The 21,612-nt window shown below is 47.1% G+C and overlaps 6 protein-coding genes and 1 pseudogene across 6 annotated transcripts, besides 43 other annotated features; all 7 read right to left on the bottom strand.

The window, feature by feature from the left end:
• Positions 1–252, bottom strand: Tc00.1047053511295.70 (hypothetical protein, conserved; the record flags this gene model as incomplete). Its single annotated transcript, XM_805332.1, has 1 exon — positions 1–252. A coding segment is annotated over one exon (252 nt), but the record flags the coding sequence as incomplete, so codon positions are not given.
• Positions 1–8,493: a sequence feature (heterozygous, non-Esmeraldo-like haplotype).
• Positions 462–484: a microsatellite.
• Positions 507–534: a microsatellite.
• Positions 1,671–3,674, bottom strand: Tc00.1047053511295.60 (annotated as a pseudogene).
• Positions 4,438–4,473: a microsatellite.
• Positions 4,846–4,908: a sequence feature (A-rich).
• On the bottom strand, positions 4,925–7,276 carry Tc00.1047053511295.50 (hypothetical protein, conserved; the record flags this gene model as incomplete). The annotated part of the gene is made up of 1 exon (XM_805331.1): positions 4,925–7,276. The coding sequence occupies one exon, from the start codon at positions 7,274–7,276 to the stop codon at positions 4,925–4,927; it is 2,352 nt and encodes a 783-aa protein (XP_810424.1).
• Positions 7,430–7,450: a microsatellite.
• Positions 7,725–9,551, bottom strand: Tc00.1047053511295.40 (tRNA pseudouridine synthase A-like protein, putative; the record flags this gene model as incomplete). Its single annotated transcript, XM_805330.1, has 1 exon — positions 7,725–9,551. One exon carries the CDS (start codon positions 9,549–9,551, stop codon positions 7,725–7,727), a length of 1,827 nt encoding a protein of 608 aa, XP_810423.1.
• Positions 8,494–8,987: a sequence feature (areas merged during assembly that could not be assigned to a particular haplotype. This can correspond to areas where the two haplotypes were merged or to regions with more than two copies in the genome that were merged during assembly.).
• Positions 8,988–9,488: a sequence feature (areas merged during assembly that could not be assigned to a particular haplotype. This can correspond to areas where the two haplotypes were merged or to regions with more than two copies in the genome that were merged during assembly.).
• Positions 9,489–9,854: a sequence feature (areas merged during assembly that could not be assigned to a particular haplotype. This can correspond to areas where the two haplotypes were merged or to regions with more than two copies in the genome that were merged during assembly.).
• Positions 9,617–9,760: a sequence feature (T-rich).
• Positions 9,855–12,256: a sequence feature (areas merged during assembly that could not be assigned to a particular haplotype. This can correspond to areas where the two haplotypes were merged or to regions with more than two copies in the genome that were merged during assembly.).
• Tc00.1047053511295.30 (hypothetical protein, conserved) lies at positions 10,371–12,398 on the bottom strand (the record flags this gene model as incomplete). The annotated part of the gene is made up of 1 exon (XM_805329.1): positions 10,371–12,398. The coding sequence occupies one exon, from the start codon at positions 12,396–12,398 to the stop codon at positions 10,371–10,373; it is 2,028 nt and encodes a 675-aa protein (XP_810422.1).
• Positions 12,257–13,086: a sequence feature (areas merged during assembly that could not be assigned to a particular haplotype. This can correspond to areas where the two haplotypes were merged or to regions with more than two copies in the genome that were merged during assembly.).
• Positions 13,087–14,285: a sequence feature (areas merged during assembly that could not be assigned to a particular haplotype. This can correspond to areas where the two haplotypes were merged or to regions with more than two copies in the genome that were merged during assembly.).
• Positions 13,513–13,544: a microsatellite.
• Positions 13,975–14,002: a microsatellite.
• Positions 14,042–14,068: a microsatellite.
• Positions 14,114–14,134: a microsatellite.
• Positions 14,188–14,209: a sequence feature (AT_rich).
• Positions 14,286–14,893: a sequence feature (areas merged during assembly that could not be assigned to a particular haplotype. This can correspond to areas where the two haplotypes were merged or to regions with more than two copies in the genome that were merged during assembly.).
• Positions 14,297–14,330: a microsatellite.
• Positions 14,361–14,394: a microsatellite.
• Positions 14,465–14,490: a microsatellite.
• Positions 14,562–14,618: a sequence feature (T-rich).
• Positions 14,894–19,179: a sequence feature (areas merged during assembly that could not be assigned to a particular haplotype. This can correspond to areas where the two haplotypes were merged or to regions with more than two copies in the genome that were merged during assembly.).
• Positions 15,239–15,268: a microsatellite.
• Positions 15,280–15,302: a sequence feature (AT_rich).
• Positions 15,488–15,558: a sequence feature (T-rich).
• Positions 15,870–15,899: a microsatellite.
• Positions 16,239–16,311: a sequence feature (A-rich).
• Positions 16,314–16,348: a sequence feature (AT_rich).
• Positions 16,446–16,507: a sequence feature (A-rich).
• Tc00.1047053511295.20 (hypothetical protein, conserved) lies at positions 16,572–18,644 on the bottom strand (the record flags this gene model as incomplete). The annotated part of the gene is made up of 1 exon (XM_805328.1): positions 16,572–18,644. One exon carries the CDS (start codon positions 18,642–18,644, stop codon positions 16,572–16,574), a length of 2,073 nt encoding a protein of 690 aa, XP_810421.1.
• Positions 18,682–18,720: a microsatellite.
• Positions 19,180–19,814: a sequence feature (areas merged during assembly that could not be assigned to a particular haplotype. This can correspond to areas where the two haplotypes were merged or to regions with more than two copies in the genome that were merged during assembly.).
• Positions 19,483–19,560: a sequence feature (A-rich).
• Positions 19,654–19,676: a sequence feature (AT_rich).
• Positions 19,701–19,722: a microsatellite.
• Positions 19,731–19,762: a microsatellite.
• Positions 19,815–20,169: a sequence feature (areas merged during assembly that could not be assigned to a particular haplotype. This can correspond to areas where the two haplotypes were merged or to regions with more than two copies in the genome that were merged during assembly.).
• Positions 20,013–20,058: a microsatellite.
• Tc00.1047053511295.10 (FKBP-type peptidyl-prolyl cis-trans isomerase, putative) lies at positions 20,065–21,024 on the bottom strand (the record flags this gene model as incomplete). The annotated part of the gene is made up of 1 exon (XM_805327.1): positions 20,065–21,024. The coding sequence occupies one exon, from the start codon at positions 21,022–21,024 to the stop codon at positions 20,065–20,067; it is 960 nt and encodes a 319-aa protein (XP_810420.1).
• Positions 20,170–21,612: a sequence feature (heterozygous, Esmeraldo-like haplotype).
• Positions 21,111–21,133: a microsatellite.
• Positions 21,426–21,477: a microsatellite.
• Positions 21,481–21,518: a microsatellite.

The following is a 21,612-nucleotide window of genomic DNA, read 5'->3' as shown; positions in this document are numbered from 1 at the left end:
TGGGAATCGCTGATGAAGAGCTGTCAGCAGTGCACGGTGCAGTACCTCCGCCTTTTCCTCAGTCGAGAGGGAACCAGTCGATACATCTTTCGTCTTGCCTGACGCGGGCGGGGCAGGTGTGGGCCCTTCTTCTACGGACTTCTCCAAACTGCACGACTTCTTTGCTGAGCCCGGCAGGCAAATATCGCGTGGCAATGCAAGGTGGTGCAGCTGCATCCTGAAGTAGTCCACCTCGGGCTCCAGGAAAATCATCGCCTTTTCCACCACCACCTTGCAAAAACGCGAGTCCAAAACCAAAAATAGGAAAAGCACCCAACAGGCCAAAAAAAGATAATATAAAAGAGGGAATTAAACGCAAACTCTCTTGTGTGTCTCTCGGGGTCTTTTTGTGGTTCACTCCCTCCTCCGCCGTGTGAAATCGTCTAACAATTAGAGAGAAAGAGAGGGAGAGTCAAATAAATAAATAAAGTAAAATAAAATAAAAGTTGTGTGTTTTTTCTATTAAAAAAAATGAAAATGAAAATAAAAATAAAAGAAAACGGGTCTAAATTTTCTAAAGAGTGAAAGTACGTGTCGTGCTACACCGGAGATGTGGCGAATGGACTATGCCTCACTGCGTTCCCTAATAAAGAGATGAGTAAAGAAAAGAAGGCACCATACATTTTCCTCCAGTCGGTCCTTATTCTCTCATAAACTAACGCTCAATGCCCCAGAGAGCGTCTACACATCTAATCTTTATCACCCACCATTTTTGACTGCAGACAGAAAAAAAAAAAAAAAGAAAAGGACAATATGGATTTACCAAAACCGCCTTTAACCCGATGTTCACGTGGGGCGGAAATTGCTGTGGTTTGAGGTAGACCCCCCACAATTACTATTTACGACATTCTATCTGGGGGTTCATTGAGTAAGGAGATGGTACGTTGAATATTTCACGCATACACCAAAAGCTGCAGTGCAGGCCATTCCCACTCGTGGAGTTTCAAGAAAAAACAATTAACGCGAAAAGCAGGAAAAAAAAAGAAAAAAGAAAAAGACAAGCACCTCAATTAAACCTTCTCCTCGGCTCCTTCAAAGAGTGCAGCCGCAACACACAATTGGGGATGACGGCCTGGCTCAATGCACTCAAAATGCTCGCACACCCCAAAAGGGGATTCACTCCACACTCATGCACACACACACACAAGAAGTGGCAGTCTTTCGGGCTCCGCAGCCGCCGGACCCCTCACCGTGTGGAGGGCAGTCGTGGCGGAGTGGTCGGCATCTTTGGAGACAACAATCAAGTAATAAAGAAAAAAAACACGGTTATATAAAAAGGACACGGTATACTCCACTTGACTCCATCCGATAGCACATTCCTTTCCACAAACTTCTAAGATGGAAAAAAGAAACGCAGTCGTGAGCGGAAAAAAATATTATTTTTGAAGAAAAAAATTAATGTCGCGAAGAGATATTTTGGGATCCCACCACAATTACACACACACACACCGGCAAAGCGAGCGAAAGCCGATACATCTTATTTCTACCCCCCAAACACACACACAATCTCTTCCTTTTCTCCTTTCACATCTGTGTATGACGCATAATTGATAGGGGACGAGTCCCGCGCACGAAGTTTGGTCCTTCCACAGCGGCGCCAATGTTTTAGGCGGAGAACCACAGAGCGCTGGGATCAACGAGCCCACCCGTTCACACCTGTGCCATAATTCTTGTTACACATTGTGCGCGTGGCCCTGCCCCTAGGTACAAGCATGGTCACAACAGAACACATCTCAATAACAGCCGGAAGTCGCTCCCGTATTTCGCCGTCTGTCTCACAGCTTGCCAACAATAATTCAGTGCGTGAAGCTGAATTGTTCGCGGCGGAATGGTGATATGAGCGCGTGTCCACGTCTATGATGGTGCGTGTTGTGTTCCATATCGTCGTAAATGGCCAGTGCGTGTGGTTACCTGAATACAATGAGGGGATGCGCGAGACAAATTTGACAAACCCCGCAAACCAACTTGTTACGCTCAGCTGACCGTCTGTGGGATTGGCATGCGGTGCCACCTGCAAACCCCCGCCAAACCACCGCCCGTTGGCAAAGGCCAAAACTGATGATTTCAAGCAAATCCATCGGCCAGGCACGTCTGTGTCATTTATGGCGGCAATAATTTCCTCTGGCGTCTTAGCGTCCCTACAACATTGATCGGAATAAAATGGATTGATGACAGCTTCCCCAGTATTGGCAGGAGCAGCATGATCGGGGGCGACAAGCAACATCTTAGCGTCATAGGCGTAGTAGTTTGCTCAAAACGAAGTGGCTCCATTGCTGGAAGTGCCTCCCACCCTACAGACGTTTTCACCCATTGAGATCACGCTGCACACCTTGAATCGCCGCGTCATTCATTAGGATGTGCGGGTGTAGCATTTCACTGGCGATGCGGCGCGGGATGAGTCTGTTGGAGGGCAGTGAAGCAACTTCGGGAAGGGGAACAAAACGAAAAGGCTTGGGTCTTATCTGAAACACAGAGACTATGGACGCCACGGCAAACATGATCCTGCCTCCTGCCAGGGAAAGAATTTTGCTTCTTTTATAATTTTCACACTTCTCTATGACGTCGCAAGAGAGACCACATGAACATTCATTTATGAAAAAATAACTTCTTCCGCTGCGAGGAAACGAGACACGTCCCACATCCACATCATAAACGTCAAATCCAAGTGAATTCAAAGCATTCTTTTCGTGTATTCTGCTATATTGCTCACGGGTACTATTAGACCCATGATTATTACGGTTACTGGTGGTGGTGCTGCGATATGCACCATTTACTACGTTGTCCGACAATGCCGGTGATGAACACGGTGTAGGGTGTCCCCAGAGGCCGCGCAAGAGATTCACGAACTCTTGCTCATCGCGGCAGCATAAATTCAATCTAGCAAAGTCCGTGCCCGTACCGGCCAAAATATAAATTAGAGGTGGGAGAAAGTGCCGCAGTATGGATCTGTCTTCAAGGAATTGCCAGTAATGCCGCACTGAGTCCAGCTCGCCTGTAAAGGTCGTACCAGTTTTCACACAAGTTGGTATAATTTCTCGAAACGCCCCCAGGGTGCCACGACAGAGACCATTCACAACGTCATTTAGGGAGCCATCCCCTCCAACGGCTACAAAGACGTGAAGTAAATTCAATTGTTTTTTTTCATTATTTATGACCGCTAACGTCGATGCATCTGCTGCTGTTTTTTTTTCAAGACAACGGCGTAGACGAGAGGCTACCGCTGTCTTCGTGAGATGTTCGGCAATCTCCTGTCCACGTGTGTTATGCTCCGTGACAATAATATCCACCTGCATTCCGCCACCACGATTATAACGCATCAATTCTTCGTCTGTGTTGGACCCCGCCTGTTCCGGTTGTCCATCGGAGAACTCCGGTGGCCGTGCTGCACTTAATGGGATTCCCTGTAGAGCTTCACCGTCCCGCGTAACCGAATCTTCAGCGTCACTGCCTGACATAAATTCACTGGCGGCGTGGACGCGAGTAACGCAGTCGCGAAATTCCCTCCACAGCGCTTTCTGAATGCTATGCAGCAGCACTTTACCCTGCCCATGGCCACTCGTCGGGTTGATGATCACCCAAACCTGGAGCCGAGGCATCGTATTGTTTTCATGCATCGTGTCATTCCCGAAAAACATTATTATTCCTAATTTCAGTCAAAGCACCTCCAAATTCTTTTCCTTCGCCTTTCTTATCCCCAAACCCCTGGTTCTGTGGCGCAAAGAAAGAAAGTTTTAAAACAGAAAAAGCCAAACAAATAAACAAACAAAAGTTAATTTGGTTGAAAGAATACAACAACACTAATAGACACATGGTAACAGTTTACATTTTATTTTATTTTTTAATCACCATAAAATGCAATTAAACCCATATGCATACAAAATTAATTCTTATCATGTACACATACATCACACACACACACACACTCTCTCTCTCTATATTATATTATATTAGATTATGTATAGATGTATAGATGTATCTGTGTACGATGATAACAATGTACGCATGTGTGCATAAAAAGTGAATAGATAAATGAATGCTAAGAGTGTCAGCTGGCCCAAATTTTATGATCTTATCTTCACACCCCCTGCCAAGAAGAAGTAGCCACTAACCCCCGCCATTCCCCTGAGAAACGGCGTGGATTGTGTGCACACTGTCCAACAAGTCATGGGAAAAAAAATTGAAGACAAATACGCACACAAACACACACACGAAGAAAAGAACAAAAAACCCGAAAAGCCAGTTTATAATAGTCATTCAAAACAAAAAATCATTGGAGCAGCGTACCCCCTTCCCATTCGCTTCGGTTCCTCCTCCTCTTTCTCTTTCCTCCTCTCTATCCCAATTCCCCAATACGACCATGTACACAAGGAGAAAGAAAGAGCGTTCCCATGGGGCATTAAAAAACAAAACAAAAAAAAAACAAAAAAAAAAAAACAACAACAACAAAATAGAATGGAAAAAAAGACTGGAAAATACACGGAGAAAAAAACAACGGAGAACATAAGAAATAAAAAGCAAGGCCACAACAGGCGTACCGGGAATAACAACGACGATACTCCTCCTTTTCATGCAAAAAAAAGGATAAATCTCAGAGGTGCCCCAAAAGCTAGTACCACAGCGCAAGCATTTTCCCTCTCCATGGAAAGTGAGAAAACCAAATATGAATTCCCGTGTTTCATTCCCACCAATGCTGTGGTACACGCAAAAAAGCATCCATTCCTCCCTTGTCTTTCAATAATCTTCTTGTCTTCGCTCATGGGGTGTTCCCGGTGTCAGCCACGGACCGCTTGCATCCCACATCTCACGTTTTTTCTTTTTATATGTTTCTTTTTTCTCTCCTTTTTTTTTTCGTTCATTTTTTATTATTTTCGCTTTCAGCAGCATTCTATATCGTATTGTCGTTATCCGCTGCATGCAGTTTCTTGTCATCGGCGTTGTTCGTGCCGTGACCATCCAGTTTTGTGGACAGCAGCTCCGACACCGTTCGCACAACTCGTCCTTGTCCTGCCTCAACCGTGTCGCACAGCCTGTCACACAAGGCGGAGATCTGCCGCTGTGCTGCCTTCTGCTGGCTCTCCAACAGGCTTCTCGTCCGCTCGTCCGAGTTTTGGCTGAAAGAGCTCAAAGCCCTTTCCATCGCGGTCTGAATGCGCTGTGGAAGTTCCTGAAGGATGATTTGCGTTAATTGATCATTCCCGTTACCGCCTGAACTTTCTTTCAAAAGTTGTTGCAGGTCGTGTTGTTGATCCTCGTGCATGGTCTTCAACTTCTTTGAGAGTGTTTGGTCAAGGTGGCGTTGAAGGTTCCTCTGCACGTCCTCCAGCTCCTCCCGCAGATCGAGAGAAATCTGCTGCTTGGAAGGCAATGCGCAGAGTGACTCCGCCAGACGTGCCTCCAGCGCCCGGGTGGACTCCAGGATGGCTGACGTGTCACCGGATGGGACGCCACCCGCCCCTCTTTGAAACCGCTCTATTTTATCATTGACGCTCTTCATGTCCCTTTGAAGGGCTTCCATCGCACTTCGAGTGTTGCGGAGTTGCTGCTGGACATTTCCAAACTCCTTCGTGGCATCTACAAGGACTTCTCTCTCGCCCTGAAGACCTTCCATAAGTTCTATTACACGCTCACGCGACCAGTACTCCACAAGTTTGTTCAGGGTACTCACGAGATGATCAGTGGATTTTTCATGCCGCAGCGCCACCTCCTCCAGTGCGTTGGATACAACCGAACGCAACACGTTTTCAGAAAGAGACTCCGATGGACGCTGCACGGCGTCTTGACCACAATGGCGTACACTCGAGGGGGTTAATAATTCACTCCATTTCCCCCTTTCTTTTTTATACTGTTGGTGCCCTTTAGTAGCATCAGCACCATCATCTATGCTCGCGCTCCGAAGCGCGAAAAGAACATTCCTCTCAGTAAAACAATTGGGTACAGTCAACACCGTGACATCTGCCTTCGACGAAAAAGACTCCTGAAGGGCTTTTTGGTATTCCTCGCAAATAAGCTGCGCGTCCTCCGCGATAAGAAATGGCGCGCCAAGAAGCAGCAAAATTGGCACACGATTTTTTGTAATAACGTCCACGACATTCGCTTCTTTACCCTTTTTCTTACGGCACTCCCCTTCCAAAATATGGGTAATTGTGATAAGTGGCGTACGGCACGCCCCCGCACCGGTCAGTCGATAATACAAAGTGTAAACTTCCCCACCACCATATATTGGGAGGTTCATCATATCGGCAACGCGTACTCTGTCAACATATCCAGCGAAAAGGGCCCTCTCCACTTGCTTTGGAGGTTGAAACGGTGCTGCAAGCGAAGAGCAAAACATTTTTTGCAGTGACTCACGCATGTCATCTCGGGTGGGCGGAACGGAGGTGGATCGTGGCTTGACCGCCCCAGGGGGTGGAGTGTAGGATAGCTTCAATGATCCGTCTTTATTTGTTTTTTTGCTTACATTCGCATTTTTTTTGCCCTTGTTTGAAGAAGTAGATGTCTTTGTTTCAGTCTTTGTCGTGGTGGAAGCTGTGTTTTTCGCCACCGTTGAGGTTTTCTTGGTGTTTGAGCTCTTCAATACATCTTCTGCCTCGGGTGGCTGCTGTTCAGCTTCGCCCTCATGATTCTCCACCGTGACATCTTCTTGTGGATCCTTCTTCAAAGGAGCGTCGGCGTCACCGCCGCCGGTTGCATCCGCCGGCTCCCCTTCCCTCCTTTCCTCCAGTTTGTTTCCCTCGACAAGCTTCAAAACAGACTTGGCGGCGGCCGACTGCGCGGCGTCCAGGACGATAGCGGTGGCATCTTTAAGTCGGTCCCGTTGCTGGAGGGCACTTGTGAGAACGAACTCATTTGTGTCAGCATCGTCTTTATCCAATGAGGTCTGAACAAGCAAAAGAAGAGGGTGCGGGTGCTCGGGGTTGTTTTGCAGCTTGGAAACCTCCTCGTCATGTGTGATAACAAATCGCAGAATGGAGGAGGCGCTGCTGTTGGCTACGCCCGCGGTGCCGTCGATCGTCAGCACATTTGCAGTTGAGGGAAGAGGCTTCTCCAGAAGCTGCGCGAGGTCTTTCGTCTTGAATGCCGGATACATGCTGGCGAGAAGGGCATTGCCGCCATCAGCGTGAGCCTCGCGCCTGTTCGTCTCGCGTGTGCTGTGAACGGCTGTTCTCATGGCGGTCTGCGAAGCCCGACGGCGCGTTGCCGTAGGCTTTGAGCTGAGCCAGAAGAAACAACGGAACATGGGACCTGTGCAATTATATGGACAGACGCAGCTGCACCCTGTCGATTTTGAATATGAACGAATATTAATGGGAAATGTAAGCTACGGCCCTTTTCCCTCTTTAGCTTCTTTTCGTGCTCCAACTCCTCTTCCTTTTCTTTCCACCTTATACCGACACACACACACACACACACAAATAAACCGAAAGAGACAGCCGTGTGGGTTCCCTCCGCGTGGCCCATCAAAGAGAAAAAAAAAGGGCAGTTAAGCAGAATTCACAAAAAAGAAATAAAAGGAAAAAAAGTTCATGAGCGACTCACTTACACAACCAACCACCCCAAAAAACAAAAACAGATGCGAATCGGCAAAAAATAAGATTAAATTGAAATGGCGAATGTGCGGAGAATGCCCGGGCAGCTGCTGGTAGACTCTATCCCCCGCCCCCCTCCGTTTCCTTCTCGCTTCCCTCCTAAATCTCCCGCGCGATGTTAACCTCCTCGTAGGGACCGGAGTCCACAAACGGCACAAAATCGTCACGGTGCTGCGTTGGGTACTCAACATCCCAAAGGGTCAGTCCGTAAACCGGGGCAGGAGGAAATCGTTCCCGCTTGAACCGACGCCGCGACGGTTCAAACCCGCTTTGCAGTGCTTGTTGCAGCTCCAGCTCATTCCAAAGACCGTGGCCCGCTGCCTTCAACAGACTCACCATGTTTCGGATCTGGTGCCGCAGAAAAGACTTGCCAACAAACCAAATCAGCACCTCGTCGTCTTGTCGCACCACCTCCAGGCGATCAATCGTACGGATTGTCGGTAGGTTGGTGGAGGCACGATAGTACTCCCTGGAGTGGGCGCCCGGCTGTACAATACGCTGACCGTATTCGTTGAAGGTTGGAAGTGCAGCCGCACGTTCCAAGTTACTCGATCCCTTTTCTATAATCACCTTTGGCGCCTTCCCATGCGTATCCCGCGGTGACTCCCCGGTGACAGTCGGTTGTTGATGTTCGTCTAAAGCGGCTCCTGTCGACAGGCCACATGGGCTGAGCGCTGCTCGCCGAAGTGCATTGGCCATCTTGGGATCGGCAAAGTAGCCAAAATCTTTCGTTCCTTCCAAGGCTTTGGCGAAACGTTGCATGCGAGGAACATCCAAGTGACGGTCTACATGCCACTGCAGCCCGGCATCAAAAAGCGGTGGTGCAACGCGATTAAGAATGCGATACACATAAACGCGTCTCAGACCACTATGACGTGCATGAAAATCCTGATTTTTGCACCGTTGACAACTAAGGACAGCAAGAGGTTGTTGCCTTTTCTCCAACCACATCGTGGCTCGCTGGATAATGGTACGCGGCTGCAATTCGATATGACTGGGCACATCGAAGTGACAACACAAACGCCGAACGGATACCCCAACTTCCGGTATAACACCAGCAACTACCTTGACAGTATGAACATCTAGCGCCACTGCCAGGGCTTCCTCCAGCACTGTTCGAGCATGGTACCGACTACTCATCGTCTTCTTAGCGGAGGAGTCTTCCTGATCCGTGGTATCTGGCGTTAGAGGTACACGACGTACAGTTCCATCTGGTAACGTTTCCCGTCGATATAATTGACGCGATGTACTTTTCCACCATCCATCAAAGTCGCTTCCTTGATACTGCACGTCTACGCGATAACGTGTGCTTCCCGGCGGGATGATCTGCTGGCCGGGAACATATCTTTCTCCGGCTGGCAGTGTTCCTGCATGTTCTTCCGCGTGATGTACGGGAGGGAAATACAAAAAGGCATCATCCAACAGCTCCTGCTCTACGGCCTCCACACCTACAGGAGAGAAGGACTCTCCCTCCCCTCCATAGAGATTCGACAAACTGTTCCGTTCTTCCTCCTCGGACACAGTTGTGGTGACTGTGGTGGTGGTCTGTGCGGAATGTGTTCTTCCAGCCTCCTGTTGAAACCTCCTTCGTTGAGTGGTGTCTTGAAAAAGCTGCGCTATGGCCTCTTCGGCCAAGCTTTGCTGCTCCCGGTGCTGTTCATTTGACCAATGGCGGTTGCTCCAAGCGCCCTTCACCGGTACTGCCTCTCCTTCCACACGCTCCACCGTATCTTGTGCCAGATCATTGCCCTCCTCACCGTCTCTCAAATTGTGACCAAAAAAACGCCGAGTGCCCACAATACCAGCCACACCACGAATCAAAGAGGGGGCATCGTGTGAGGTGGTCCCAGCGGAGACGACCCTTCGCACCAGTGATGGGGGAACCAGCCGTGGAGGCGTGCGGATGCATGCGACCACAGCCCACATTCGGTATGCGCGGAATCTTCACTATCCTCTTTTCTTTTATCCTTCCACTCCCAATCCCACCGTGCAACAAAAAAGAATGAACGCATACCCAAAAACGACAACAAAAACAACAAAAACAATAAAAAGGGCAAAAACACAAAACCTCCAAATACAGAAAAGTAAAAGAAATAAAAATATAGAATGAAGAAAGCAAGCGAAAGTAAGAAAAATTTGCATGGCTTTGAGTTCAACTTTACGTGCCCTTGAGCCATTCCGTTTACTCTCTTCGTCACCATACGTACATACATGTGCCTGAGAGGACGTGTGTGTATTTGCCTTTTCTCATCCGCCCGATGTTGGCGCAGAGATTATGGCGCGCCAAAAATCCACAGTACTTCATTGTACGCATTGCAGGTGGAGCCTCCCTTTCAGTGGACATTAACCACAAAAAGGGAATTCAGTTCGGCAAAAAAAAACGCGTAGTTCTTAGAGGCACACTTATTTATACGTGCGTGGGCATTTAAGAAACAGGAAATTATTCTCACTGCCTCTCTGCGTACGCCACTGACGTTGTTTCCTTGGCCCTCTTCATTTTCGCTGTACTTTTTTCTCCCTTCTTTTTCTAGTTTTTCTTCTTTTCCCTTTAAAGCTGTCCCGTCGACTGTTGGTGATCCTGTTAAGCCTGTTAAAACCTTCCAGCATCGTTCTCACAATTGAGAATAACCTGCAACCCACAAAACTCCAGTTCTTTTTAATAAAAATTTTCTTCTTTCTAGACGCCTTGAGCTGCCTCTTCTCTCTGCCCTCCTTTTAAAAGCCTTCGCTTCTCCTCCAACGTCGCTACTGGCACCTCTTTTCGTAGTACAGTATACAACATACTACCGGTTTTGTGTGGCCGACAAAACAGGTGGACTGTACGCGGTCGGTGAGTAGCCCTGTCCACATCCGCAAGTAATGGTCGCTGCTTGCCGTGAAGAGAAACCGACCGCAGTCACTGAAAACACAATCCCACACCCATCGTAAGTGCCCCGTTAGGGGCTTCAATGCGATAAATTGAAGTACGCCTGTGCTATGAAGTTGTGTGTTTCCTTCCATCGTTAGTGACGGGACGACAGAGAACTGCAGTGAAGAGGCATCGGGAAAGTCACCGGGACTCGCACCTCCTTTTTCCTCCTTTTTCGCCGCTGGCTGAGCCGCTGTTCCGTCACCCACATCCACTGAGATCCTTCTATCATTTCCATTCTGTGGTGTTTCCAACACTTTTACCTCCGCCCCTTCCTGTTTATCCGCTGAAGAATTTGGTGCCTCTTCTCCTCCCGCCATGGGCTGTAACAGCGACGCTACTGCCAAAGCCACCTCTGGAGCCCCTTGTTGGGCCATGCGCCTTGCCTGCAGTCCCTCTCCGTCTGAACCCATTGCTGCCGTTGCAGACATAGCGGGGACGCTCTCACAACTGCTGGAAGCCTCATGCCCCGTGCTTTTTTTTGCGAATGCCGTACCATTTTGAAGCTCCTTCGGAATAAGAAAGCGGCCAACGGTGTAATCGGCACAGCAGGTTACCAACAGATCGGTACTGGGGGATATCGCTACTTTGAGAATGTACTTGTAATGTGCCTGGAACGAGTAAAACACTTCCAGCAAAAACTGCTCCGGAAGCAGCGAGGTCTGCAATGATGGGGCGTTTGAATGATAGTTTGTATGGGCGTCCTGCTCAGACGGAGAGGCCACGGCCAAGATACCTTGAGGGTCGGGACTGTGGGCAAGAGCTGGCGTGAGGTTTTCTCTATGAGTGAAATTTGGCCTTAATTCCGCACTCTTCAACTCATTCGCATCCACATCTTTACCGACATTGGGGAGTTGGTGCACATTCTCTAATTGTATAACACTGGCGTCACGCGGAGCTTTGGTACCGCCATTTCCGGAGACCTCACGGCTTTCAGGGATGCCGGATTCGCCCACTGGCTGCTCCGTCTCATTCTTCTCGCCGCACTCCGGTTTGTTTGCGTTCCCACACGATAGATCCGCCAAGGACTCAGAGGCGTTAACTTCCCTCGTAAAGCGCATAAAGTGCAATTTCCCTGCGTTTGTGGCGGCCACAGCCCAACGTGCCAATGGCTCAATGGCGATGCTGCGAATGGCCGTGTAGTCTGTGTCAAAGGAAATTACTTGCAACGGCGCCTGCCCAAACGGAATCCCAATAGTACTCTTCGCCTGCAGCGTCGCCACCTCAATGATCGTGGGGAGGTGCCAGACAGAGACGCGGCCTATCTGCGACCCCGTGAACAAAGTCTGACGGTCCGGCGAGAGGGCACTGCAGGTAATAGCCGCGCCGGTAGGAATATCCCATATGAGCTGCAGTGTGGTTGGACTCGCCGCGTTAAAAAAGCGGATGTGGCCATCTTCTGAGGTGGCGTAAAGCGCCGTGGACAACTCGCCGGACGGGTTTTCTTGGTACGGTTGCTGAGTGGAGACAAAATCGGCGGTTGCATTGAATAAACTGCTGTTTGAATTGTCATTGGAAGAACCAAAAAGCGTGATGACGCCCTTATGCAGATTTAGTGGAAAACTCCCCAGACTCGTCACATTCATGGCGGATTGATTCTCGTACGATGACAAGAGCGGTGGCGCCTGGCTGCTCACCCCACCACCCCCGACACTGGCTGCAGCTGCAGCGCTGGGTGCCCCAATGTCATACACACGCACGACGCCAAATCCCGCCACGACAAGGTACGTTGTATCTGGAATCAGAAGCAGCGCATTCACCTGCGAGTCCTGAAAGGAGAAACAACGCACTGTGCGACCGGAGGCGCCATCCCAGAAGCGGATCTGCTTGTCGTACGAGGCGGAAATGAGAAACGCGGCACACATTTGCAGCGAGACCCCACACCCTGCAGGACGCCACACGTACTCGCACCAAAGCTATGACGCCTCACAAGGCAGGAAATTCTCCTTCGCCCACTTCAAGACCAATAAAAATGGAGAAAAAAAAGCTTCAAATGAGGGGAAATATGCCCGTTGATTCCTTGCAAAGTCCCTTTCGTTTGTTTATTTCTTTTTCTGCTTGACGCCCCAATAAACAATAATAGAGCACTTCCGTGAGGGCTGCAAAATTCTCTTCAACCCCCTTCCCTTTCGCTTTCCTTCAGGTCTGTCTGTCCCACACCCGCAGCTCCCTAATGAGCGTCCTCGGGTGTAATCCTACAAAAACCGGTTGGATGCGTGTTGCAGCTGGGCGGCGACACCACACATCGGAGGCCCCGCACAAGAAGAACAAAACAACAAAAAAAGAATTGAATATCAGACGGGAAAAAAAAGTCTCGGGGTTCATCCGCGAACACCCACACATATAAACACACATGTGCAAAAAAGAAAAACAAATTAAAAAAACTTCTAGGCATCTGCAGCCACAGAGTGTAGGTGTGTCAACGTACACGCATATGTATGCACATAATCCGCTTCCAAGAACAGTCGTCTGCCACCCAAAAGGGCGCACACACCCAACCGTCCAAAGAAATCACCTCTAAAAACGCAGTGGGCCCTCGTGATGTAATTCATGCACACATGTATGCGCTGCGACGACGAGGCGCGGAGTGGTTGCGGTGGCAACGCAGGCGGCATGCCTCCCCATTCCACCGCCCTGCAACGTGGGGAGAAAATGCTGGCATGTATGTGGAACTATTCTTAAGAAACAACAACAGCAAAAAAAAAAAAAAGAGAAAAAGTACGGGGTCGCAAGGGCGGAAAGAACACCGGGAAACACCGCCCCAAAACAATTTCCCGAGCCAACACAACACAACAAAAACGGCAAAGATGCAATATAACAAAACTCCGATCTCACTACTGGGTCGCACTCTCTGCGTGGCTACCACCGTGTGGAAGCTGTCATGGTTTTTCCCATCTAATTGCCGTTGCCGACGAACATTTTGAGAAATAGGAAAAACAAAACGAAACAAAGAAAGAAGAAAATGGTTGCAGCCTCGCCAAAAAAAAAAAAAAAAAAAAAAAAAGAAGAAACCATAAGGGAATGACCACAAGTGCTTACATAAAACCAAGCAGATGCATACGTATGTATATTTGTCCAAAAATATGCATATTTTTGATGTGAATAACACTCTTGACAGAGGAGGGAGAGACAGGGGAAGAAGTAGCGTGGCTGCCATGCGGTGAAATTGCACCCCTCACTCCCCACATGTACAAACACACACACAGAAAAAAAAAAAAACATGCCAACGCAACACGACCTCCTCGCTCTTTTTTTTTTTTTTCGTTTCTCTTCCCCCCCGTCCGTTCCTCACTTTTTCACTCACACACAAAAAAAAAACATATTTTTTCTTCGTTCGTTCTTCACTTCCGCGTCTTTTGTGAGCCCACGCGTGTTTGCGTGTGTGTCTGTTCGCATCGCATCGCACTGCCGCCCCCCCTTTCCTCACATCCTCCACCCAACTTTTTTTTCTTTTTTCTTTTTTTCTTTTCAGATTTTCCTTCTTTTGGTTTTGGCTTTTTTTTTTTCTAAAAAAAAAAAAAGAAAAAAAAGAAAATTCGACGCCCCGCCACAATTCCCAGACTGCCCCACACAAACAACCAAAAAAAAAAAAAAAAAAAAACGCGCATGCCCCCTCTTCCATCCCCCAACAAACGTCCACACACACACACACACAAATATATATTATATAAATAATGGGTAGATGGGGGTAAGAAGGAGGAGGAGGATGTGGAATTAACTCGCAACGCACCACTCGCTTACATTTCACTCACACTCACAAACCAAAAAAAAAACAAAAAACAAAAAACAAAAAAAAACACACGCCAAAGTGAGAGTTAGAGAGTGGGGAGAGAGACAGAGAGACAGAGAGAGACAAAGAGAATAGCGGAGTGAATAGACATGACGAGGCCAACAGAAATATTGGAAATGCCAGCCACATCACCGCCACCAAATACATATATATATATATATATATATGTGCCAAGGAATAAAAAAGAAAAGAATGGGAGGGGGCAGGGAACAGACAAGCATAAACACAACGCGCCAACAAAGAAAAAAAAAAGAAAACTAAACCGCAACAGAAAAGAAAAAAAAAAAAAAAAGAAGCGCATGCGTCTGTAGACATTAGAACAATGCTCCCGTCCAGCAAGAAGCACGGAGGGGAGGGAAACAACAACAGCAACAACAAAAAAGCAGCAACCCACACAAATGGAAGTAGTATACAAACGAATTTGCAAACTGAATAATAATAAAAAAGCAAGAAGCAAAAAAAGTAAATGAGCAACAAGAAGGAATTACATCAGAAAAGGGAGTAAAAATGACCCAACTGTCCCTACATGCGTAGAAACAAAAACCTGCATATATCTACGACTGCCTCTCTCCCCCCCCACCACCTTTTTTTTTTCTTTCTTTCTTTTTGTTGTTTGTTACTGTTTGTTTCTCCCGCAAACACGCAGAGAACAGGGGGGAAAGAAGGAGCCACGCCGTTCAATGTCTCACATCCGTCTCACGTTCAACAGCCTTGCAGTTTAAACACCACCACCGCCCTTCTCCCCTCCTCGGCACGCAAAAATTAACAAAACGCCTACACTCCGGTGTTCATTACGTGCAATTCCTGACTGCTCAAGTACAGAAATACACATGTACACATCATCATATATGCATACACACGTATATCTGACTTTGGTCGCGGGCGGGTATTATGTGTGGCACAATGGTTGAAGACAAAAAAAAAAAAAAAAAAAAAAGAAAAAAAGGAAGAATATCATTATAAATTTTTTTTAAATTTTCTTCTTGTTGTTTCTTCATCACCTCTGCGACGCGGGAAATCCACAACAAGAACAACAAAAATAGCAGAAGACAGCGTCGTAATATTTCAATTACATGAAGATCGTATACACCCACCGTGTTGCAGAGCACATGGAAGAGAAAACAAACAAACAAAAAAAAACACCCCATACTAGCCCCCCTCCCCAAAAGAAAAACTAAATAAAAAACAAAACTAAAAGAAACACATAAAAGAAATGCAAAAAAAAAAAAAAAAAAGGGGGAAGAGGGGTGTCTTCGTTCGAGGGGAAAAAAAAGTGATCGTGGAAGGAAATGAGCAACACGTGGGAATCAAAGGACTCTCGTACCTCAGAAATCACCATGCATGGATGCTTCTAAGATTCAGTTAATTCCCCCCCACTCACTCACTGTTTCCCATCGCCATTTTTTTAGGTTACACTGGCCGTTGTGCACCGCCACTTCTCCCCCTACTCACCCATGCAACGTTTGCGGCATCCCCTCCACTCTCCAACTTTCAACCCTCTCCACTGCCGGTAAAAATTGCGTCAACTATACGCATCCACATGGATAGAGAGAGAGAGAGAGAGAGAGAAAAGAGAAAACCAAATAAAAAAATTTAACTATATGAGAGGCAGTGGTGCGGCCCCCCTTCGAAGGAAAAAAAAAACACACACAAAAAAACAAACGAAACCCCAGAAACACGCTCACATATAGCCCTCTTTCCTTTATTATTTTGTTCTTTTGGCTTTAAAAATAAATCAACATAAAAAACTAATATTGCTGTTCCCTTCAAATAGACCCATCCCTCTCCCTCCCCATCACCCCCGCTGTTCCCCTGGTTCATGCACGCTGGACGGAATACTCCACTCTCCACTGTCCCTTTGATTTTCTCCAGAAATTACAAAACAGGCATGCGCATGTCCATGTGGATATTTCCATATATTTTTTTATCTTCTTTATTTTGTTATGTTTATTATTCGTATTTCCTTTTGTTTTGTTTTGTTTTAATTTTCTTAAAAAATTTTTTTTCTTTAAAAATAATTTTTAAGGGATGCACACTACAGCACGGATCTCAACTTCCCCATTTCCCTCGCTTCTTAAAATTAAGCACAAATAAAGCCACTCTCACTCACTCGATCTCTCTGTCTCTCTATCTCTCTTCTTCTCCACTTCTTTTCATTTTGGTTCTTTTTTTTTCCTTCTTTTTTCTCCGGTCTCACCCTCACCCCTATTGTCACATGGGGAATAGGGGAGTTGCAGTGAATTATGTTTCACTGACTTTCACTGCCGCAGTTACTGCGGTCACTGTTGCTCTCAATGTGGTTCTGCTCTGTGCGTCGCCCCAAGCTGCGCATCCATTCCTTGAAGAGACCGGCAAAGTGACCCATCTGCCCTTGCGCAGCGCTTGTGGCACGTTCCACAATAAGATGCTTCAACACGTCTAGTTGTGCGACTCGTGCCTCCCACGCCATATTTAAATTTGTAAACGCCTGTTCATCATCCCTTAGCACATGAAAGCGGCGGCGACCATCGCTAAGGACATCGCTGTAATTCCTCTCGATACGGGCGCGCAGGCAGATGAGATAGCAGCAATTACAAATACGGCACCATGGGGCAGAGCGTACTTTGAGTCCACCACGTCCACGCCCCGATCCCCGTGTGGTGTGAGACGCCGCAACCTTCGAACGCTGGGAGAACAATTTGTCCTCATCACCCTCTTCTTGCCGCCAGTTCGTGCCATCTGTGAGTTCATACGTGTCAAACATCCAATCACATTCCTTCTTTTGGTTATTGGTGCTTTCAACAGCCACAGTGGCCTGAATCTCCCCGTTATCATCCACAACAACAACATCCTCCTCGTCCTCCTCCTGCTCACTCACCCTGTCATGTTGTAACGCATACATATCACGCCCTACCTGCGAACAACAATCATTACATAGGAGGATACCACAGCGGCGGCAGTGATGCTTCCTTACTGTTATGGAGAAAGGTTTACCACAACGTGTACAATGCGTGACGGACTCATTGCTTTGCCAGTAGTGTCTACCGGCTTGTGGGCGACCGTGGCGAAGTGTTTCCATCTGCAAAAGAATGCGCTGCTCTGCCAGCATTAGTTTATTCTCAGCGTCACGGAATGCCCTGCGTTTGACAGCGTCGTCCTCGTCAAAAACAAATTCCAACATCCCCGCACTACCAGTTTGCACTAAACTAAGGGAGTAATAAGAAAAATCCAATTCCCCGTCGTGGGTCTTCCACCCATTAACACCGCTTTTCTTATCCACACACGGGAGAGAAGTCTCCTCTTCACCGCGGTTATCTCCAGTAGGAGCATCATCATTGCCATGACCATCGGCAGCAGCAGCAACAGTATAAGTGGATTTCCTGGCACGTCTTCCTCCCAACCAACACCTTCCAGCCTTCGGAAAATCATAAAGATTGGGCGGGTTAAATCGAGACGCCAAAGAGCCACCATCATTTCCCAAACTAGTGCATTTGCCAAATGAATCGGAGGGGTCAGCAACCATCCCGTTCCGTGTCGCCCGAGGTCTTCTACCACTGAACAAAAAATTGTTGTCGTTATTATGTCCGTGAAACGGCTGATCCAACACAGCAGCGTTTCCCGTGTCCTTTTCTCCATCGTGTGCCCCTTCATCCTCAGCCGGGGGCGTAAGGATTCCATTGCATATGGCCTTCGTATTACATATCACGCTGGAAGTTACGTCAGATCCATTCGATTTGACCACAGTCACGTCATCGACAGTTGATGCTGCCTTCCTATTTCGGTTTTTCCTTCCTCTCGACGTACAAAGAGGTGAAGATAGTCCTCTTGTCACCTTTGGATTTTTCTGCTTCCACACCTCGTAGAGTTGCTGTCGTCGTTTTTCCTCCTCCCTACGGAGCTTTGAGAGTTCTTTCCTCAACTTTGCAAGCTCCGTCTCCAGGTCAACGATGCTGACATCAGCTACCCCATTCGTTGTGAGGTCACCGCCACGTTCCCCGTAGCCTAAAACCACAAATGGAGATGGGGGTCGCAGCATTTCTTCTTTTCCATCTCCCTCCTCAGTGGCCTTCAGGTGGTTCTGCGCCACCACCTTGACCTCCTCTAGTCCTTCCTCGTCCGGTATGGAATTCATTAGCTCCACCACGGAGGAGGCTAAACTGACCTTGCTATTCCCATCTTCCCTGGAAGCATCGGAGGAGTGTGAAGTGGGGTCTCCTCCGCGGGGCCCTGAGCAAGAGGCAAAGCATTCCAAATAATCCGTTTTGCTTACTGATTGAGAATAGTTCTGCTGCGAAAAGGACGGGGATGAAATGGCACTCGGACCATGGTGAGAGGGCGGCATATACGCCTCTCTCTCTCACACTCCCTCCCTCCCTTCCTATATATATATATATATATATATATATATATATATATATTTGTTTGACTTCAGGACAAAAAATAAATAAATATCACAGACTCCTGTTTCCTCCTTTCCCCCCCCCCCTCCTGGAAACAATCGGTTGGCAAAAATAAATTCCTCCTCTTTCGTTGCGTTTCACACCGTAATATGGATGTGTATATAAATATTATATGCGGCCACAGACCGATATATAATAACTTTTTTTTTTTTTAGTGTGTATGTGTGTTTTTGATTTTATTTGCTTTTGCCTGAGAAAAAAGCACACAGACACAAAAAACTGGGCCAATTGTACTCCTTTACAGATATTCTCGTCACTCCTCTATCTTTGCTTTCCTTTTCTTATTGTTTTTCTCTCTTTTGTCTCCTTCCTCTACAATTCTCCTTGTGCTGCTGGCTGCCCAAGGGACAAGCAATTCCCCGCTATTCTCCTGCAGGACCAAAATGAAGCAGGCACTGACGACAGCTGCCCCCAGGGATGGAAGAAGTCACTCACCACCACCACCACCTTTCGTCTTGACGGTCTTTGTTTGCCCCCTGGCAGCGAACCACAAAAGTGAGAGTGAGTGAGTGAGTGAGAGAATCACAAGTGATGGCCTCTCTCCGTGTGGAAGAGTTTCCTGGGCGGTAAACAGACAACAGTCCTGAAACAAAAGAAGTCGATGCAAATGAAGAAACAAGCAGAAATCCTCTGAACGCTGAACACGTCTACTTCTTTTTCTTTTTCTTTTTTCCCTCTCCTTCCTGCAGAATACCTGCTACCACCTCCCTCCACCAACCCTTTTTTTTTTTGTTTTGTTTTCTTTTTTCTTTTTGTTGTTGTTGTCCTTTTTTTGTTTTTCTCTTGTTTTCCTTTTTTGTGGCCTGACTTGGATGCCCAGGCCAGGTAGGTATAAATAATGGCCAACCCTTTTTGCAGAGATCAATGCCTTGCGGGATAGTCGTTGTTGTGATTTTTTATTTTTATTTTTTTATGTGCGTGCAGAGTGCAAAGCGCACATAATAATAATAATAATAATAAAGAAATTGAAAAAAAAAAAAAAAAAAAAGAAAGAAAAAAAGAGAGAGAGAGAGAGCGGTCAAAAAGGGGACATGCAGTTTTGGGCTGTCAAGGGAGACAACATCGTTCAGTGCAGGAGAAGTACAGAAAGGGGGGAAGGGAAAAGGCGAGGAGGAATCCCATTCGCCAAACATCTCGTGTATTCGTATGCACATAAACATTCACAGAAATAAATAAAGACAAACAACAACAACAACATAATCACAAACAAACCATTAATATCAAATAACAAAAGGAAAGGAACAACACGCACAAAACAAAACAATAAAAAAAAAAAATAATCCAAAACAAAATAAATATGACTCATAATGTTTTTGAGACCGGTAAATATGCTTTTGACCGTTCAAAGAGTTGCCTCCGCGTCATACGTGGCGTGCCTTTCGCATGCACCACAGATGCTGCAAGGAGTGCCTCCGCTTCCTTCCTTGTCGTTGTTCGCCTGCTCTCCACGCTCTCGACACTAACACGCCACACAGTTGTCGCGGCCGGTGGAACGTTTTCTCCCCCATCCGGGCCGTACACCTCCTCCGGTGCGCATACGATCTCCCACTTGTCACCTGTGCACATCAGCGACACAACTTTTTGAAAGCACAGAAAAGATTGCCGCAAATTATGCCCTTCCGCTTTCTTTCCATTCACATAAGTTGAAAAGAACCGGGTGCCATCGGAAAGAAAACCCACAATGTGAAACCGCAATTTCCCTTCTTCGCCAACACACCTCAGTTCATTTCTAAGCTCACGCCACTTGTCGTCTGTCTCGTCTTCGTCGCCGCGCCAACGGTTGTCATTGTCTACCTCGGGCAGACCAATCTTGACCTGAAACTGCGTGGGAGTAGTACCAGAAATGGGCACTCTTCGCGTGATGGCACGGAAATGGATGCGTGCCCCTCTGTAGTGGGTAAAACTGGGGTCCAGTGAAGCGTTTGCAAGGAGCGCCTCACCCTCCCGTGACCAGCGCTTGGTCAGATAATCGGTGTACCTTGTTTGCAAATCGTCATGATTCGCGAAAATCATGTACGCGTCGTAGCGCCAATTACCAACAGCCAGTAACAGCACCAGCACGGCAAGCCACACCGCGTAACTTTCCATCATACCACCCATAAGCCGAGAAGGGGGCGGCTGAACATGTTGTGGGTCCATGTTAACATCATGCGATGTTCTTGTCGCGGCAGCTGCAGTTTCTGGCAACGCATCCGAAAGGGGTTCTTCCCCCTCCGATGCGGGGACAACACCACCAGAAGACTTTGCAGAGTCCGTGCTCATGAGTGACGTCCTGTCGCAAAGCTAAGAAGCCGCACAGACTTCGCTCCCTCTTCACTTCGTGGGTTTTGAATGCACCAAAAGCAAACCACACACACACACACACACACACTCGCTTTATAAAAACACAGCGCACGGAGAGAAGAGAAAAGAAAAAAAAGAAAAGTAATGACTGGCGTAAAAAATAAGCAATAAAACAATCAACATGGAAATATAATAGAAAACAAACAAACAAAACATGCCGCCTGACCCAGTTCTTATGTGCTTAAGGTGAACAGGAAAAAGAAAAGAATATCCTCTTTTTTCTCCATTTTGCATCCCCTCCAATCGCTCTCATTTTTACAATTTCATTACACTCATGTCACTTGTCAGCTCCCCAAACAAGCCAATGAGCTAAGACATGCAAAAAAAAAAAAAAAAAAAACCAAACAAAAAACCAAAAAAAAAAAAAAAGAACCAAATAATAATAATAATAATAATAATAATAATAATAATAAAGAATTAATGCGTGTATTCTATTTCGCCCATTCGATCCAACACGCCCACGTACATATTATATATGTATATATAAACAGCCACGCCCTCCAGTGC

The sequence above is a fragment of the Trypanosoma cruzi genome, genomic scaffold (genome assembly GCF_000209065.1).
Source record: "Trypanosoma cruzi strain CL Brener 1047053517087 genomic scaffold, whole genome shotgun sequence".
Taxonomy (NCBI): Eukaryota; Euglenozoa; class Kinetoplastea; order Trypanosomatida; family Trypanosomatidae; genus Trypanosoma; species Trypanosoma cruzi.
The sequence above is the reverse complement of the archived record's forward strand: the minus strand, read 5'-3'. Positions and strand labels throughout refer to the sequence as shown.